The sequence below is a fragment of the Mustelus asterias genome, chromosome 11 (genome assembly GCF_964213995.1).
Source record: "Mustelus asterias chromosome 11, sMusAst1.hap1.1, whole genome shotgun sequence".
Lineage (NCBI taxonomy): Eukaryota > Metazoa > Chordata > Chondrichthyes > Carcharhiniformes > Triakidae > Mustelus > Mustelus asterias.
The window spans coordinates 100,905,544-100,924,475 of NC_135811.1; the positions used below are offsets into that span (position 1 = coordinate 100,905,544).

Sequence of the window (18,932 nt, forward strand, 5' to 3'; positions counted from 1 at the left end):
GGCTAAGTGATTGCAATAGTTTTGTATGTTCGTTTGTTTTTCTGGCCATCTATTGTTGCCAACAATTCCGTGCTTAGAAAACTTTTGGGTTGTATCTGAAAGAGATGATAACTTAAACACAAGACTTTCTTCTTTCTGTTTCCAGATGTAAGATGGAAGAACAAATTTTGGGGGAAGTCCCTCGAGATTGTGCCAGTTGGAATGGTGAATGCAAGTTTGCCAAAGTAAGTAGATGATTTAGAAAATTTTTAAAGTGTTTTAAATTTATTTATGAGACATGGGCTTGGCCAGCATTTATTGCCCATCTTTAGTTGCTCTTGAGAAGGTGGTGGTGAGCCACCTTCTCGAACCACTGCAGTTCCTGTGGTGTAGGTACACCCACAGTGCTGTTAGGATGGGAGTTTCAGGATTTTGACCCAGCGACAGTGAAGGAATGGCGGTTATGTTTCCAAATCAGGATAGTGAGTGACCTGGAGAGGTGCATGCAGGTGGAGTGCTGTTCCCAAATATCTGCTACCCTATTTTTCTAGATGGTAGTGGTCGTGGGTTTGGAAGGTGCTGCCTAAGGAGCCTTGGTGAGTTTCTGCAGTGCATCTTATAGGTGGTACACATGGCTGCCAGTGTGTGCCGGTGGTGGAGGGAGTGAATGTGTGTGGAAGGCGTGCCAATCAAGCGGGGTGCTTTGTTCTAGATGGTGTCAAGCTTCTTGAGTCTTGTTGGAGTAAATGAGGAGAAACCACTTGCATGGCAGCAGGGTCAGAAAGCAGAAGGCGGAGATTGAAGGTTATTGCCAAATGATTCAGAGGCCAGATGAGTAAACATCCTTTATCTGTGGCTATGATCTGAAATTCAGCACGTAAAAGGATAGTAGAAGCTTGATTTGATTTATTATTGTCACATGTATTAGTATGCAGCGAAAAGTATTGTTTCTTGCGCACAATACAGACAAAACATACCGTACATAGGGAAGGAAAGGAGAGAGTGCAGAATGTAGTGTTACAGTCATAGCTAGGGTGTAGAGAAAGATCAACTTAATGCGAGGTAGGTCCATTCAAACGTTTGATGGCAGGAGGGAAGAAGCTGTTCTTGAGCTGGTTGGTACATGACCTCAGACTTTTTGTATCTTTTCCCTGATGGAAGAAGGTGGAAGAGAGTATGTCTAGGGTGCGTAGCGTTCTTGACTATGCTGGCTGCTTTGCCGAGGCAGCGGGAAGTGTAGACCGGGAAGTGTAGACAGAGTCGATGGATGGGAGGCTGGTTTGAGTGATGGACTTGGCTTCGTTCACGACCCTTTGTAGTTCCTTGCGGTCTTGGGCAGAGCAGGAGCCGTACCAAGCTGTGATACAACCAGGAAGAATGCTTTCTATGGTGCACCTGTGGAAGATGGTGAGAGTTGTAGCAGGCATGCCAAATTTCCTTAGTCTTCTGAGAAAGTAGAGGCGTTGGTGGGCTTTCTTAACTATAACGTCCTCATGGAGGGAGCAGGGAAGGTTGTTGGTGATCTGGACAAGCAAATTGAGTAGTACCTTTAATTAAGGAATTAGTTAAACATGTATTCTGGAAAAGATTTACATGGGACGTGGGATTAATTAGATGGTTGTAACAAAAGCCAGCTCTGATGCGATGGGTGAAATGATCTCCTGTGCTGTGCCACTCTGTGACTTGCACATTCGTTCATGGGTTGTGAGAGAGCAGGGTTCAAATAATCGCAGCGTATTTGTGGTGTATTTGTTACAAACGTGCTCTTTGTGACATTCCCAGGTTTGGCGATCATTATCAGTGGAATAAGATCACCTCCTGTATCCACAATATCCTGAGTGGGCAGCGATGGATAGAACATTATGGAGAAGTAACGATCACAAACCTGAAAAGCAGTATCTGTCACTGCAGATTGACGTTTTGTAAGGTGAGTTTGTTCTTGCGGGTTCTTGCCCATCTGGCGCTGGGCAGTCCAGTGGGAGCTGTCTGCAATACTTCTAAAAGGAGGCGCCCACACAATTTATTCTCTTTTCTCTGTGCCTCAAGGCTGGGAGGCATCCACTAAAGAGATGGAATATTGTATTCAAAGGCCTTGGAGAGGGTGCAGAGAAGATTGACTAGGATGGGGACTAGGGATGTGGGAATCATGGAGAAGCTGGGATTATTCTCCATGAAAAAAGAAAGTTAAGGAGAAGACTTAGTAGAGGTGTTCAAAACCTTGAAGGGTTTTGATGTGGTAAATAAAGAGAAACGATTTCCAGTAGCAGAGGGCAAAGATTTAAAGTAATTAGCAAAAGAACCGCAGGTGACGTGAGTTTTTAAATTTATGCACGTTATGATCTGGGAAGTACCACCATGGTGGAATTAGACTCAGTAATGACTTTCAAAAGGAAACTGGATAAATACCTGAAGGGTAAACATTTGCAGGACAATGGGGGGAAAGAAATAGGGGAGTGGGACTAATTAGATTGTGCTCTTCTCTGTCCTGCACAAACATGATGGACCCAATAGCCACCAGTATTCAACAATTCCACAACCGCTTACGATTCGTATCACCAAAGGACAAGGGAAAGAAGAGCTGGGCTAACTGGTTGCCTGGTTATGGTACCTACTGTCAGAATATGTATAATGTTCCCAGTCAAAGGGGAACAGCATTAAACCAGAGGACTGACATTCAGGCACAGCTCTGCAAAGATGTGTGGGTTAGGTAGATTGGCCATGCTAAATTGCCCGTGAGAGTCAGGGGGACTAGCTATGGTAAATGCATTGGGGTTATGGGGATAGGATCTGGGTGGGATTATGGTCAGTGCAGACTCGATGGGCCGAATGGCCATCTCCTGCACTGTAGGGATTCTATGATTCTCTCCCTTGTTTTAGTTTTCTAAAATTAATTTGTGAGACATGGGTGTCGCTGGCTGGCCAGCATTTATTGCCCATCCCTAGTTGCCCTTGTTCAGAGGGCAGTTGAGAGGCAACCACATTGCTGCAGCTCTGGAGTCACATATAGGCCAGACCAGATAAGGATGGCAGATTTCCTTCCCTCAAGGACATTAGTGAACCAGATGAGTTTTTCCGACAATGGCTTCATGGTCATCAGTAGATTCTTAATTCCAGATTTTTTAAATGTTGAATTCAAATTCCACCAGCTGCCGTGACAGGATTTGAACCCGGATCCCCAGAACATTAGCTAAGTTCCTGGGTTAATAGTCTAGCGATAATACCACTAGGTCATCGCCACCCCCTCCCTCTGCTATCTTCCTGCTCGTTTCAAGCTCTGTAACCAGAGGGGAAAGACGTGAGCTCTGAAGAGGTAAGGTGGGCAGTTTGGATTAAACTGCTTCGCGCACAGAGGGTGCTGAGTGTGTGGAATAGAGGGTTCGGGGATCTGGTACAAGTGATTAATGTCGCTTTATGACGTGGGGCTTGGATGATACAAATGAGAAGTGGAAACAGGGTGATGGGGGAGTGCACATGGTAGAGTATGTAACTGGCTGAATGAAATGAGGGGCGGCACGGTAGCACAGTGGTTAGCACTGCTGCTTCACAGCTCCAGGGACCTGGGTTCGAATCTCGGCTCGGGTCACTGTCCGTGTGGAGTTTGCACATTCTCCCCGTGTCTGCGTGGGTTTCCTCCGGGTGCTCCAGTTTCCTCCCACAGTCCAAAGATGTGCGGGCTAGGTTGATTGGCCATTCTAAATTGTCCCTTAGTGTCCCGGGATGCATAGGTTAGAGGGTTAGTGGGTAAATATGTAGGGATATGTGGATAGGGCCTGGGTGGGATTGTGGTTGGTGCAGACTCGACGGGCCGAATGGCCTCTTTCTGCACTGTAGGATTCTATGATTCTACATGCAATGGGTCCTTCCTGATTTTCTATGTTCCTGTGCGCTGTCTGATATTTATATTTAACAACTCTCCCTGTGTGAAAGCTACATGAAGTTTGCATCTCAGTCTGGGTTTTGCCAATAGTGCTTTCTCTATTTTTCAGACCAAATACTGGAGTTCGAATGTAAATGAGGTACAGGGAGCAGTAATGGATCAGAGTGGAAGGGTCATCCATCAACTGTTTGGCAAATGGCATGAGGGGATTTACTGTGGCGGGCCACAATCAGCTAAATGCATTTGGAAACCAAGTAAGATCTGTTACGTTGTCTCCCACGCTGGACACTTTCGTTTTAAGCGATGTATACAACACTCATTCTTGACAATGTTCCCAGGGAGGAAGATTCTTGACGCGAGAAAGTATTACATTTGTATTTCACAACCTGCAACGGTTCCACAGCTCTACACAGCCAATGGAATAATTTTGAAGAATAGTCACTGTTGTAATGTACGAAACGCAGCAGCTAATTTGCGCACAGCAAGCTCCCACAAATAGTACTGTGATAATGTCCAGATAATCTGTTTGCACTGTTAGTTAAGGGAAAAAAAACATTGGCCAGGCCATTCTAAGCAGAGGAATCCTGGCTCTACTTAGCGTCACGGGATCCTTTGCGTCCAACCGAGAGGGCACACAGGGACCCGATTGTATCATTCGAAAGACAGCACCTGCTATTGCCCTACCTTGATGTCAGGTTGGATTTTGTGTCCAGGACGTGGGGCCTGAACTTTCATCCTTTTGACTCTTGAGGTGAGAGTGCTACCACTGAACGCTGGCTGATAGATCACTCTAGAGGGAACTCTAGAGCCAGAGGAACTCGAGTATGAAATCTGAACTTTGCTAAGGTTGCTGGGACCTCGGCATGCCAGGGAGGTGAAAGAAATCAGTCAAGTAACCCTCACTGAGACCCATAAACTAGAAATTCCTCTCCAGCTCTAATGATCTAATGGTCCTCTCTCTAATTTTGCGGCACTGTGGTTAGCACTGCTGCCTCACAGTGCCAGGGCCCAGGTTCGATTCCTGGCTTGGTTCACTCTCTGTGCGGAGTCTGCACGTTCTCCCCGTGCCTGAGTGGGATTCTTCCGGGTGCTCCAGTTTCCTCCCACAGTCTGAAAGACGTGCTGGTTAGGTGCATTGGCGGTGCTAAATTATCCCTCGGTGCTCCAACAGGAGCCTGAGTGTGACAACTTGGGGATTTTCCGAGTGACTTCATTGCAGTGTTAATGCATTTTCAGAGTAACTTCATTGCAGTGTTACTATAAACCTATTTGTGAACTAATAAATCAACTTTAGCTGTAAGCTGGCCCCAAGCAACATAATCGAAAACCATGTCAAATTCTGCTCCCTGCACCCCAACTCCCACCAGTTTGTTTGCTCAGCTGTGTGCCTGTGCTTCACACATCCACATTGGCTCCCAATCCAGCAACTCGTCAATTTTACATTTCTCATCCTTGTTTTTGAATCCCTCCATGACCTCGCCCCCTCGATCTCCGTGACCACCTCCAGCGCTGGGTCTGTACTCGTTGGCGTTTAGAAGGATGAGGGGGGATCTTATTGAAACTTACAGGATACTGCAAGGATAGAGTGGACGTGGAGAGGATGTTTCCACTAGTAGGAAAAACTAGAACCAGAGGGCACAACCTCTGGCTAAAGGGACAACCCTTTAATACAGAGATGAGGAAGAATTTCTTCGGCCAGAGAGTGGTGAATCTGTGGAACTCTTTGCTGCAGAAGGCTGTGGAGGCCAGGTCATTGAGTGTCTTTAAGACAGAGATAGATAGATAGATTCTTGATTAATAAGGGGGTCAGGGGTTATAGGGAAAAGGCAGGAGAATGGGGGTGAGAAAAATATCAGCCATGATTTAATGGCGGAGCAGACTCAATGGGCCGAGTGGCCTAATTCTGTTCCTATGTCTTATCTTCTATGGTCTTATAACCCTTCTAAGAATGCTGTAGAGTCATAGAGATGTGCAGCACGGAAACGGGCCCTTCAGCCCAAGTCATTCCTGCCGACCAGGTTTCCTAAACTGAACTAGTCCCATTTGCTTGTGTTGGGCCCATATCCTTCTAAACCTTTCCCATCTATGTACCTGTCCAAATGTCTTTTAAATGTTGTAATTATACCCACCTCTACCATCTCCTCTGATGGCTCATTCCATACACGCACCACCCTCTATGTGAAAAGATGTCCCTCAGGTCTTTTTCACACAGAGGGTGGTGCGTTTTTATTTTATTCATTCGTGGGACATGAGTGCCGCTGGCTGGCCAGCATTTAGTGCCCATCCCTAGTTTCCCTGAGTGACTTGCTCGGGCAGTTGAGCATCAACCACATTACCGTGGGTCTGGAGACACATGTAGGCCAGACCAGGTAAAGATGGCAGATTTCCTTCCCTAAAGAACATTAGTGAACTAGATCTGTGTTTCCAACAATGGTTTCACGGTCATCAGTAGATTCTTAATCCCAGATTTTTTTTTTTATTGAATTCAAATTCCACCATCTGCCTTGGCAGAGTTCGAACCCGGGTCCCCAGAATATTTGCTACGTTTCTGGATTAATAGTCTAGCGATAATACCACTAGGCCATCCCTCCCCTACGTATATGGAATTAGCTGTACTCCTAAAACTCTGGCCCAAAGCTTTGACAGAGGGTCATCGGGACTCGAAACATCAGCTCTTTTCTCTCCATACAGATGCTGCCAGACCTGCTGAGATTTTCCAGCATTTTCTCCTTTAAGTATTTTACCCTGGAGATCTTTGTAATGACACACCCAGTTTGTAATAACATGCGTTGCTTTTTCTGCCTTTCAGACCCTGTACCTAAAGATCATGAAAATTATTATGGTTTCACCACGTTTGCACGAGAACTTAATGAATTGACTAATGATCTTAAACGTGTCTTACCCTTGACTGACTCACGCCTGCGGCCTGACCAGAGGTAGGTTGAAGTAGCCAGGTTGCTTGGAATAAGGCCATCAGGAATATAGGATATAATGCAGTTATAACTGCATAATGCAGTTACTCTGAAGTCATCACGTAAAATTAAATTCCGTTCAAACTTTAATTGTTTGTAAGATATTCAACTGGGTTGTGTTATGACTGTCCAAGGATATTTCTGACATTTTATGCTGGGGATTGACACTTAACCCTAGAAACTTCTGCCATCTGAGGTCGGTGTACAGAAATAGGTTTGTAGGTAATTACTTCCTGTGTTCTTTTAGTGAAAGTCATAATATATACAAACAGGAGTGTCCATGCCTCAATAATTTCACTTGTAAACACCACACAGCGTGATATCTGGGCCATGCTGCGTAAGCTCTGAGTCACTTTGGGACCCGTGACCAGACTATAACTCTGTGTGTCATAGAATCCTACAGTGCAGAAGGAGGCCATTCAGCTCATTGAGCCTGCACCGACAACATTCCCACCCAGATCCCATCCCCATAACCCCATGCATTTACCCTAGCTAGTCCCCCTGACACTAAGGGGCAATTTAGCAAGGCCAGTCCACCAAACCCGCACATCTTTGGACAATTTAGCACGGCCAATCCACCTAACCTATAAAAATGCACAGGGCTATGAGGATAAGGTGAAGGGGAGATCATAGAATCCTAGAACCCCTGTAGTGCAGAAGGAGACCATTCGGGTCTGCACCAACCCCAATCTCACCCAGGCCCTATTCCTGTAACCCCACATATTTACCTTTGAATCCCCCTGACACGAGGGGCAATTTAGCACGGCCAATCAACCTAACCCGCACATCTTTGGACTGTGGGAAGAAACCAGAGCACCTGGAGGAAGCCCATGTAAGCATGGGGCGAACATACCATTCTTTGCAAGAGTCCTACTCTCCTGTTCTTTACCCATAGCTCTGTATTTTCTTTCTACTTGACAGATTCATCCATTATTTTTTAAATTTGCTGTTGAATCTGCTGCCACCACCCTATCAGACGGTGCATTCCAGATCATCATCGAGGATATCATTATCCTCATCTCCTCCCTAGTCGCTTTTCTTTCTACCAGCAACCATAATTCACTGTCCTCGGGGTATCGTTTATATATTGCGGAAAAGAGAGGCATGTTGCCAAAGTTTCATCGGGACAAATGCAGGAATGCCAAATTTCAAACAATCACCGGACCAAAAGGCAGATCAACTCTGATCATTTGAAATTTGGTATTCTTGCATTTGTCTTGATGAGTCCGAGATGAAAAGCTTCAGCAACGTGCCTTTCTATTCAAGTTCAAAACTACCAAGTGAGTGTTTGTTATCACATGAATGCGTTTTCAATTTTAGTATTCTGATTTCCACAGGTACCTAGAGGAGGGGAACACTGAGGCAGCGGAAGTTCATAAACAAAGGATTGAGCAGCTCCAGAGAGACAGGAGGAGGATCATGGAGGAAAACAACATGGTTTATTTGTCGCGCTTCTTTACGTAAGTAACGAGCTGTTGTGGCGATCAGGCGCGGCCGCTCCTCCCTTTTTAAATGCAGTGGGTACACACCTCCGCAAATAAATCTCCAATGCTGCAGAAAATATGTGACACTGGCATTGTGGCACAGTGGTTAGCGCTGCTGTCTCACAGCTCCAGGGACTCGGGTTCGATTCCAGCCTCGGGTCACTGTCTGTGTGGAGTTTGCATGTTCTCCCCGTGTCTGCGCGGGTTTCCTCCTGGTGCTCCGGTTTTCATAGATCATAGAATCCCTACAGTGCAGAAGCAAATCATTCGGCCCATCGAGTCTGCACCGACCACAATCCCATAACCCCATGCATTTAACCTAGCGAGTCCCCCCTTGCACTATGGGGCAATTTAGCGTGGCCAATCCACCTATCTTTGGACTGTGGGAGGAAACCGGAGCACCCGATTGATTTGCCATGTCTCCCGCATTCCAAAGGTGCACGGGTTAGGTGGATTGGCTAAGCTAAATTGCCCTTCAGGGGGACTAGCAGGGTAAATGCATGTGGTTAAAGGGGTAGGGCCTGGGTGGGATTGTCATCAGTGCACTAGGGTGTGACCAGAATCTGAAGCTGGCATTGAGGAGGGGAGTTAGTTGCCCATGCCTTATCAATTACATTGTTAAGATTTGTTAATGTCATGTCAATTACATTAGGTTGAGAGAAACAGGCTGAGATAGACAGACGTTTAATCAGTAAGGGAATCGAGAGATAAGGGGGTAAGGTGGGAGAGTAGAATTGAGGATTATCACATCAGCTGAGTCATGATCTCCTTGACTGGCAGAGCAGACTCGATGAGCTGAATGGCTTACTTCTGCTCCTAAGTTTTATGGTGATGGGTATTAATTGTCTATGGACACTTTTCAATAGGGGATCCCCTCTCATTTGTGTTTAATGATTTATGTTTTATTCAAAAGAGTGTAAAAAGGGGATGGCTGGGACACTTAAATTGTCCAAAAATCTGAACTTTTAAACTGAATGACAAAAGCCAGGCTTTTACAGTGTTAACTTGGGGGCGGCACGGTGGCACAGTGGTTAGCACTGTGGCCTCACGGTGCCAGGGGCCCAGGTTCAATTCTGGCCTCGGGTCACTGTCTGTGTGAAGTTTGCACGTTCTCCCCGTGTCTGCATGGGTTTCCTGTAGGTGCTCCAGTTTCCTCCCACAGTCCAAAGATATGCAGATTAGGTTGATTGGCCATGATAAATTGCTCCTTCGTGTCGAGGGTTGAGTGGGGTAAATAAGTGGGGTTATGGGGATAGGGCCTGGGTGGGATCGTGGTTGGTGTAGACTCGATGGGCTGGATGGCCTCCTCCTGCACTGTAATGATTCTATGAACTTTTCCCCTTGTGTGTCTCCCCTGATTTTCTTTGAGTGTTCAGCAGCAGTATACAAATGTCAGAATTGAATTGTTCACTCTGCTCTGGCCCACTCCACACCACTTCCTGCACGTTGTCCTCATCCCTTCATTGACATATCTTTTATGTCCATCTGAGATGTCCATCTAGATGAGACACTGCTTTGGTTTAGTGCCCCCTCCAAAAGGTGGCAACTCCAACAATGCAGCACCCCCTCAGTATTGTATTGGGTGTACCAGCCTAGACTTGTGCTCATGTCTCTGAAGTGGGATCTGAAGCCATGACCCACTGACGCAGAAGTGAGCGTGCATCACATGAACCACGTCAAACACCTTGCATGCCGCTGTGCAGTGATCAGGCCATTCTTAAGAAAATATCCTATGTCTTCCTTCCAGGAAAACCATTGATAGCAGTGGGAAGGAATCCTGGATGAGCAACGGAACTTACTGGGAGCTGAGGAAAGATCCTGGATTCTCGAAGTTGGACAACCCGGTGCTTTGGTGAGAGCACAATTCACAGGCTGTGCATTGGAGGCCTTCGTAACCTCTTCTTACTTCAGCCTAACCCCCGGATGCTGCTTCTCTGAAATACCTCTCAGTAGGTGCCTTAAAGTTTTGTACAAGAGAGCACAACTGACCAGCACACAACTGTCTGAGGCAAAGAACTGTGTGTCAGGTGCATTAGAAGATCCTCTCCCACTCTACAGCAAATCAAATGGGCAAGGGAGTAGGAATGTAGTTATCTCAAAAAGTGCATTATTCAGAAATACACCAAGGTTGCTGCACTTGCTACGCATAACACCTGTCTTAGTTGTGACATGTGCACATCTGCCCTTGTCTGTACTCCACAGATATCTTTATCTTTGAAAGCTCCACACTCCATGCCCCATGTTAAATAACCTGAGGTTTTGCTAAACCCTTTGTTCCACGATCGGTTTTAATTTATAAGAAAAATTCCAAACATTTTTTTTTTAAAGAATGTACACTTATTGCCAGCTCTGGAAAATAAGTTTTCATTTTATAATTTAGTTCACTGCTTTCAAAGATCTGGCAGGTTGCCTGCAGTCTTTCAAGAGGCTACAACGTAGAGTCGGCTTCCAGCCTTTCAAGGTTTGGTCTGATACATAGGAGCAGCTTTTTCTCATGTTACCCCAGCGGAGGACGCATCGCTAATGCGTTCTCCCCACTCTGTACAAACTTCTTGTGGAACTAACAGTGCAACTGAATATTTGGCAATGGCACTGCATCCTCTTCCAACACTCCCTCACAGGCGGTAGGTAGACTGATGATCTGTGCGAGATTGGAACAGTGTATTGCATGGTTCGCAAAGTGAGCATTCAGCACTTTATAAGTGTTTGTAACACTGATTTTAAAAGATCGTGTTTTTTTTTATCCGGAAGAAGTTGTTTGCAGGAATAAAAGCTGGAAAGATTGTGACACTGGAAACTGTCCAACTTGCACAAGACACAAAGCAAGTGTGTACGTATCTACAGGATCCCAGGGAGCAATGAAAATTAGAATAGCTGTGGAAGTACTGGAAACACTGGTTTTCCATTATAAACTGGCGCTTGTTAAAGAGATGATTATTTGTGCTTTTTTTTTCAAAAGGTTATTTTTAATCGTTTGAAGAAACAGAAAATTTAATTTGAAATTTTCCTAAAAGGCAGAGTAAGCTCTGAGAAGCGACTTTTTATAAAGGCGCCAACCTCTTTATTAAAAAACGCAAACCCATTACACCAACAATTCACATTTGTACGTTACTCTTTGTAGACAGAGAGATGTTTCAGAGCGCATTACAGGGCAATACTTATTGGCTGGGTACTGATCAAGAGGGTGAAGAATAAGCAGGGAGTGAAATCGTACAGGAGGGTTCTTTTGAAGAAGGTTCTGGAAGCAGGGTTATGTTGTGCAATAAATCCTGACTGGCTCCAGGGTGCACCGCCATTATATATTAATGCTGTAGAGATTGAGCAACAGTGCTAAGAGATTGGGTGGCACATCGACTTCAAGAGACCAAGGTTTATATTACAGTTGGGACGCTCTGACTGGACGGGATCTCTGTGCTAACATTGGGAATGTGTTTCGCATACAGTGAGTTTGGATCACTGGGAGAAATACCTCAGGATGCACCAGAAAACCACAAAGAAAAACGACAAAAGCAATATCATGCCAGTAACTGTCCATAATAGCACTATGGAGCCTCTCTTCAGGATAGAGTCAGCACCAAGAGTGAGGGGGAAGGGAGCATAGTTAAAATGAAGAGTGTCTGGGAGTGTGCATAGTGCTACTCCATCTTATTCCTGCATTGAGGTCCGTTTTTTCTCAATCAAATTTGGCACCAGTTTCATTCCCTGCTTGTCTGTGCCAGACCCTTCTCTCTCTCTCTCTCTCTCTCTCTGCCCAACTTACATGGCAGCAACTTTCTTGTTTGCAGATTAGCAATCTTGAAAAATACCATTGCCGAGCTGTACAGATGAGTGGAACTCAGAACTGCCTGCAAACTTGTAGCCAAAGGTTACGGCACAGCCACAACTGGTGTGGCCTGGGTGTTTCGGCGTTAATCAGGTTTTTGCCTCCTAATAAAGGGAGTGGAACTCCTCAAGAAATGGTGATTCTATCCTGTGCCTTCATATCTAATGTCTCTTGCATCCGGCAGCGCGTATACAATCAGGTTACATTACAGCACTGCTTCTAGAGACCTGCAAATTTAGCATATTACAGTGTAGATAATATGCTGGCACTTGCTAACTTGTTGCTGTATTATAATGTGGAGCCATGTGGAGTTTGGCAACCTTCTGCCATCACTCCCAGTGATCAGGAATTATTCCACCCTGAGTCACTAAATACTGGAGTTTAGTGCACCAGCGGTAAGGACCATCTGGGCACGGATGTGCTTAAAATGTGGCTGTAATTTTCTGGTCCTGATGTTGGGGAAAGGCTGTGAGCCAGCAGAGAGAGACTGTCAACAGGTCCCCAGAGCTTACAGCTTGCACAGGATCTCAACATCGGCACCTGCCATGAGGCCCTTGTTGACATCTAGTGGACTCGTGAGAAGAAACCTCCCACGAGGTTGTTGCTGTCTCTGGACTATATGTGGACATCAGGCGAGGTCAGGTTGGAGCTTTTCTGCTGATGAAATTGTCGTGACTCCCTGTTGAGCTTTTCTATAGATCAAGGTGGTGATAGCAAGAGAGTGGTGCGTGCAGTTGTTAAACAGACTCGGAATTGACTATTTTAAAACACGCTCTTGTGTGTTACACCAAAGTCTTACACTGGGAAGCATTTCAGTCATGAATCAGGTGTGAACATTTGCAATTAAATATTAAATCCTTACAAGAGATTAATATCTTACTTTAACTGTTGAAAGCTAGTGATGGAATCTATGATCATTTCTAGAGCAGTAAGAAACTTGTTTTTAACAACATTTTGTTTTTCATGAGATCATTTCTTGTGTCTTAAACGCATCCCATTCTTTGTTTAATTTATATGCACTTAAAAAAAAAAATAGCCCTTGGTTAATAAGTGCTGATTTGAGTGACTTGAATATGTTTTAATAACTCTTGCATTAATCCTGAATGGTTTGTTGAAAAAAAAAGCTGCCCCTTAGCCAGGGCAATTTGGAGGGGGGTGGGCTACAAATATCCTCGGTGTTCCTGGGCTTGAGTAGAGGGATGGATTAGCCAGGTGTCCTGTTCTGGATGGCTCTCCAGTGCTTCCTCCCAGATACCATGCAGCATACCTGTTGCGTTAGGATCTTTTGGATGTTTCATTCTGATGCCACCACAGTAACTGATCCTACTGACACTCACTGGCTAAGGCTTGGGAAGAGTGCCCACCTGTGTGTGTTAACAGGAATGTCAAAGCCTGCAGGGTCCTATCCCTGCGTGAATAAAGGGTGAGGTGGGGGCAATAGTATGTTAAGTTCTATGTTTGAATGTTGCCGTGAATAATCCCGGATAACTCGTTCCAATTTTTAAAAAGAGAGCAATCTTTTCTTCACCGTTTCATCGGTACTTGCCACTCGCTGGTCGACCCTGAGCATTGTAAAGGTGAATAAAGAGAATTGATTGAGTTTGCTGCATGTTTGCAGCATTTCTATCGAGTCAGGAGCTGAATTAAGTGAGACCTTTCCGTGGCTGAGGAGCTGTGGCGAAGGTGGGGCATTGCTTTTCACTCTTCCTGCTTTCAGATGAACCCTGACAGCGAGAAGGGGAAAGTAGAAAAGATAAAATTAAATGAATGTTGGCTGACATGGAAATGCCCTCTGGGTATGGTTGTGAAGGTTCTTACTCTTACACAGATGGTCTGCCCCTGCCATGGGTCCCGCAGTATTTGGTCTGAACATGTATTTTTGAAACTGTTACTGGAGTGTGAAATTTTCATCTCTCTCATTTATCATTTGTTGACCTAATTACTGTCCGATCATAATGCTGTATAAAGCTGGTATTTATACCTATAAAGTGGGATGTTATTGTCTGCGGGCAGGCGGTAGACATCCCTATCAGAACACGTGATCTTCCCCTTTTTATTTACTGAGGTACGATGATTTGTCTATCCATTAATTATACTCAACATAATTCTTGGAATCCGTTTTCTGATCAGTGCACTTCTGTAAACTTTTTTTTGAGACACAGTCTCTTTTGTAAACCAGAGCAAGATTTGTTAAAATTACCAAAATCGAATCTGTCCAACATGTGACCTGAGATATCAGAGCAATAACAACACTTGTTTATGACCTGAAAAATGAAAGTGGATTTAGGGAATTCCCTTAACGTTAGTTAAGCAGCAAATGTGTAATTTTCTTTTTCCAAATTACTGTTAACTTTCAGACAGTTCTACCCACCCTAAATTATCTTCCAGTCTGGGAACGATGAGTGTTCTCCAGGTTTGAACGCAGGGAATCCATTTGATTTCATCCTTCCAAGGATACCAAGTGTATTAGCTACTTGGACTCAATCGTTCTTCAGTTTGCCTGAATCTTCCAGCTGGGAACATACTCCATGCAAAGAAATATTGTTTATATTCCCTCTCTTTTAAATGTACTCTTGCTGCGCAAATGTGCAAACCTCAGGCCCAAGACGTTTCATGGCATCAATGCCTTGGACAAAATAGTGCAGAACTGACGATACCAAATTGGAAATGGGTTTTGCACTCTGGCCAATACCACCACGCTTCTCCACCACCATGATCGACTTTGGTCACAACCACTGTGGTTCTTTAATAGTTTGACAGGTCTTGAACGGATTAAAGGTCGTCGTTCTTGAAGTACCTTTGCCCACTTGCTCCATTATTGCTTGAGACATGCAAAGCAATGCCGGTCTGTTACTGATGAGGCTAGCCATGGCTCAGCTGGGACTTCTGATCAGGTTATTGTATTTGACTGCCCACTGCTGACTACAGAGCTGCTTAAAGTGAAAGCAATACACGCTACCAAAGAAGGAACAATACACTGTAATGTCTAAACTTTAGGCTCCTTTTTTCATCCTGGTCAAAGCTGAAGCCTCTTTCAAAAATAACATCCTACTTTCACTGCAAGTGGCGTCAGAAGGATGGCACGGTGGCACAGTGGTTAGCACTGCTGTCTCTCAGTGCCAGGGACCCGGATTCAATTCCTGGCTTGAGTCAGTGTGTGGAGTTTGCACATTCTCCCCGTGTCTGCGTGGGTTTCCCCCGGCTGCTCCAGTTTCCTCCCACAGTCCAAAGATGTGTGGGTTGGGTGGATTGGCCATGTTAAATTGCCCCTTAATGTCAGCGGGACTAGCTAGGGTAAGATATATGAGCTTATGGGGATCGGGGCTGGGTGGGATTGTGGTCGGTGCAGACTCGATGGGCCGAATAGTCTCTTTCTGCACTGAAGGATTCTAGGAGTGTTTTTGACCCTACACTAGTTGCCCTCCTCCACTAACCTGATTAGCAACCTATCCCTGCCCTATGTCACTGCCATTTTACCCCTCCTCCCAGAACTGTGTGTTATAATTGAGGGAAGGGAAGGTGTATGCTAGGCAGGTTCTTTATTGGTGAAAAATCATGTGTAAAACGGATTTGATTTTGGACACTTTTCGATGCCACTCTTGAGAGGATAATGTCTCTGTGCAGAAGTCTTTCATTGACTTGTTTCTATGCCTTGCTCACTACAGTTGTTGGAAACCTTTTGGTTCATTACCAGAGTCGGTGACTTTTAATAAGACATGATATGCAATGATCCTTTGGTTCACCACTCTGATAAACTGGGTGCTATTGGCCCTCTTGCTGTCTCCCCAATTTGCACTATTGGAGTGAAATGAATAACTACGCCGCATAACTTCCAGAGATCTTCCTAACCATGTCCCCTCACCTTTGCCACATCCCTCAGTGGCAACCAGGTGAAACTCCAGGTTGTCTCTCTAACCTTGCGATCCAACATTTTTCAAGGAAAATTGATTATGTTTCTATCTATAGTCCCTGCAAGACTTGAAACATGAATATCATTTCATTGAATAGTCATCCAGGTTACCGCAGTACTGTTGATAAAAGAATTACGATATCATACATACCATGGCTCGGTTAATGAGGAAAAATCACCTTTTTTATCCTCTAATCTCACTGGGAGTGAGATTTACCAATGTAAGCCTGCAACTGGATTCTGTGATCATGGTCACAAAAAAGAGTGGATTATGTATGATTATCTCTGTTGGGGGACCTCATTCTAAGGGAGAGTGAGTTGGAGAATGGAACTCTGAGGTCTGGGTCCCTGATTTATTGGGGCTCCTCATTTTCCAGTGATCCAGTTCAGATTGGGTTTCTCCTGACAGAAGCAATGTTTTTCAGCATTTTCTGTTTTGTTTTAAATATACCAGAAAACATTGAATATAAAAAAGGTCATTTAACTCTTCAAGCCCATTTCTTCCACAGACCTTATAATCCTGAACTGTATCCCAGCTTATTTAATACGGTGAGAGCCAATTCTGCTCTGTCCATCTGTACTTTCCCTGTGGTAAAATCCAATCTCCAGCGTATTCATCTAAGCATACACACGCAGCTGTGAGGAACATTGTGACCTTGTTCCCCCATCGTACACCCACATGACACTTGCTTCTCAAGCAGGAGTCAAGAAATGTGACTTGAGCAGCTCAGGATTCTATTCTCAGGGGCCAAGTGCTTGGTCACCATTTGTCTGCCCCATCCCAGCACCAAGCATGGAAACTCTTTAGTAACTCCAATGTCCTTCCACTGTGTCTTCAGTTCTCCAAGACGCATTCATACCTACGCCAGTGTAAATCAGGCTCTTAATTTGCCACGACAATGTATGTTGTCGGTTCTTCCACTTTTAAAATCCGGTGCCCATTAAGTGTAGAATCACCGTACAGCCTTGGGACTGACGCTCTTGTTAAGTAACATCACTGACACACAACTTTGAGATTTAAGGGATGGGTAACTGGACTGAATTCCCACTCACCTGAAGAAGGGGCTTAGAGCTTCGAAAGCTTGTGTGGCTTTTGCTACCAAATAAACCTGGTGTTGTTAAACCTCTTACTGTGTTTACCCCAGTCCAACGCCGGCATCTCCACATCATAACTGGACTGATCCAGGCATGGAAACAACTAGTAAGACTCATTCTGAAATGTTTGCAGCAAATCTGGAGCTTCTGGAAGAAAAAAAAACATATCATTGATTCTGTCTAAATTATGAATTTTGGAAATTCTTTGTCTAATTTGGGGAAATGATGATTTAAGCAATATTCAAATGGGGTCTCGTATAATCAGGAGATTTACTTATGCCTAATTTGTATCGAAAGAACGTGGAACCTCCATTTGAGCACAATCTGACTAGATGTTTAATAAATTATTGAAACATTGTACTTGGCACCTTCAAAAAAAAGTTTATTAAACACATGATTCTGTCTGAAATTTATGCGTATTTGAGTATTTTTCTCCTCCCCTTCCTCACCCCCACCCCCCCCAAGTGAGTGTGTGTATCCTCTGTGCCTTTCTACAGTAACCATTTTGCATAGACACAGTGACTGAATGGGCGCCTCCTGTGACCTATCTATGAATCTTGATCAGTCCATCCAGAAGGTGAGTTTCATTGAGAAGGTTGATCATCATAGCATAGTTTAATTGTGTTATTACAAATGCTTTTCCAGCAGGCCTCTCAAGATCTGTATTAGGCTTTTTAGCTCCCCAACTTAAACTGTACATTCAGACACGATTCACCTTTTGATAAACAATTTGCACAACAGGCTGAGGCCATTGAGCCCCTTGAGCTTGTTTCATAGAACCCCTACAGTACAGACGGAGACCATTCGGCCCATCGGGTCTGTACCAACCACTATCCCACCCGGGCCCTATTCCCGTAACCTCTCACATTTACCCTGCTAGTCCCCCTGACACTAAGGTCAATTTTGCATGGCCAATCAACCTAACCCACACACCTTTGGACTGTGGGAGGAAACCGGAGCACCCGGAGGAAACCCACGCAGACACGGGGAGAACGTGCAAACTCCACGCAGTGACCTGAGGCCGGAATTGAACCTGGGTCCCTGGCGCTGTGAGGCAGCAGTGCTAACCACTGTGCCACCGTTTCATCATGCAGTTAGATCATGGATAATCTGTATCTTCTACTCCCTAATCCTTAGTAAACTTTCTTAACAAAGAAAGTCATCCATCTCTGCTTCGCTCCCAATGACTGAAGTGGTTTGGTAAATGTGCTTGCTTTTTTATTCGTTCATGAGATGTAGGTGTCGCTGGCTGGGCCAGCATTTAATTGCCTTTGAAGGAGCAGTTGAGGGTCAACCACATTGCTGTGGATCTAGAGTTGCATGTAGGCCAGACCAGGTCAGGATGGCAGATTTTCTTCCCTAAAGGACATTAATGAACCAGATGGGGTTTTTTTTTACGACAATTGACAATGGTTTCACCATCATTAGACTTTTAATTCCAGATTTTTATTGAGTTCAAATTTCACCATCTGCTGTGGGATTCGAACCCGGGTCCCCAAAACATTGCCCTGGGTCTCTGGATTGCTAGTCCAGTGGCAATACCACTATGCCACTGCCTCCCCGTGAGTACCTAAAGGGGACCGGGGTTGTGAGGGTGGGGGTTGTGTTCTCTGTGCCTTGCTACAGTAGCCTCATGCTCAATGTATTTTTTTTAGTCATTCATGGGCATGGGCATCGCCGGTTGGGCCAGCATTTATTGCCCATCCCTACTTGCCCTTGGAGGGCAGTTGAGAGTCAACCACATTGCTGTGGCTCTGGGGTCACATGTAAACCAGACCGGGTAAGGATGGCA

The 18,932-nt window shown here is 44.9% G+C and overlaps 1 protein-coding gene across 5 annotated transcripts in view; it reads left to right on the forward strand.

Moving 5' to 3' along the window:
• The window catches only part of osbpl7 (oxysterol binding protein-like 7), a 99,964-nt gene extending 82,424 nt beyond the window's left edge, over window positions 1–17,540 (forward strand). For all 5 annotated transcript variants that reach the window (XM_078224117.1, XM_078224121.1, XM_078224119.1 and 2 more), the window contains 6 exons: window positions 146–224; window positions 1,762–1,906; window positions 3,966–4,110; window positions 6,666–6,792; window positions 8,166–8,288; window positions 10,060–17,540. In XM_078224117.1, the coding sequence (XP_078080243.1) occupies window positions 146–224; window positions 1,762–1,906; window positions 3,966–4,110; window positions 6,666–6,792; window positions 8,166–8,288; window positions 10,060–10,168 (728 nt within the window). In that variant the 3' untranslated portion in view covers window positions 10,169–17,540. The remainder of the gene's footprint in view (window positions 1–145; window positions 225–1,761; window positions 1,907–3,965; window positions 4,111–6,665; window positions 6,793–8,165; window positions 8,289–10,059) is intronic.
• Window positions 17,541–18,932: the final 1,392 nt, after the last annotated feature.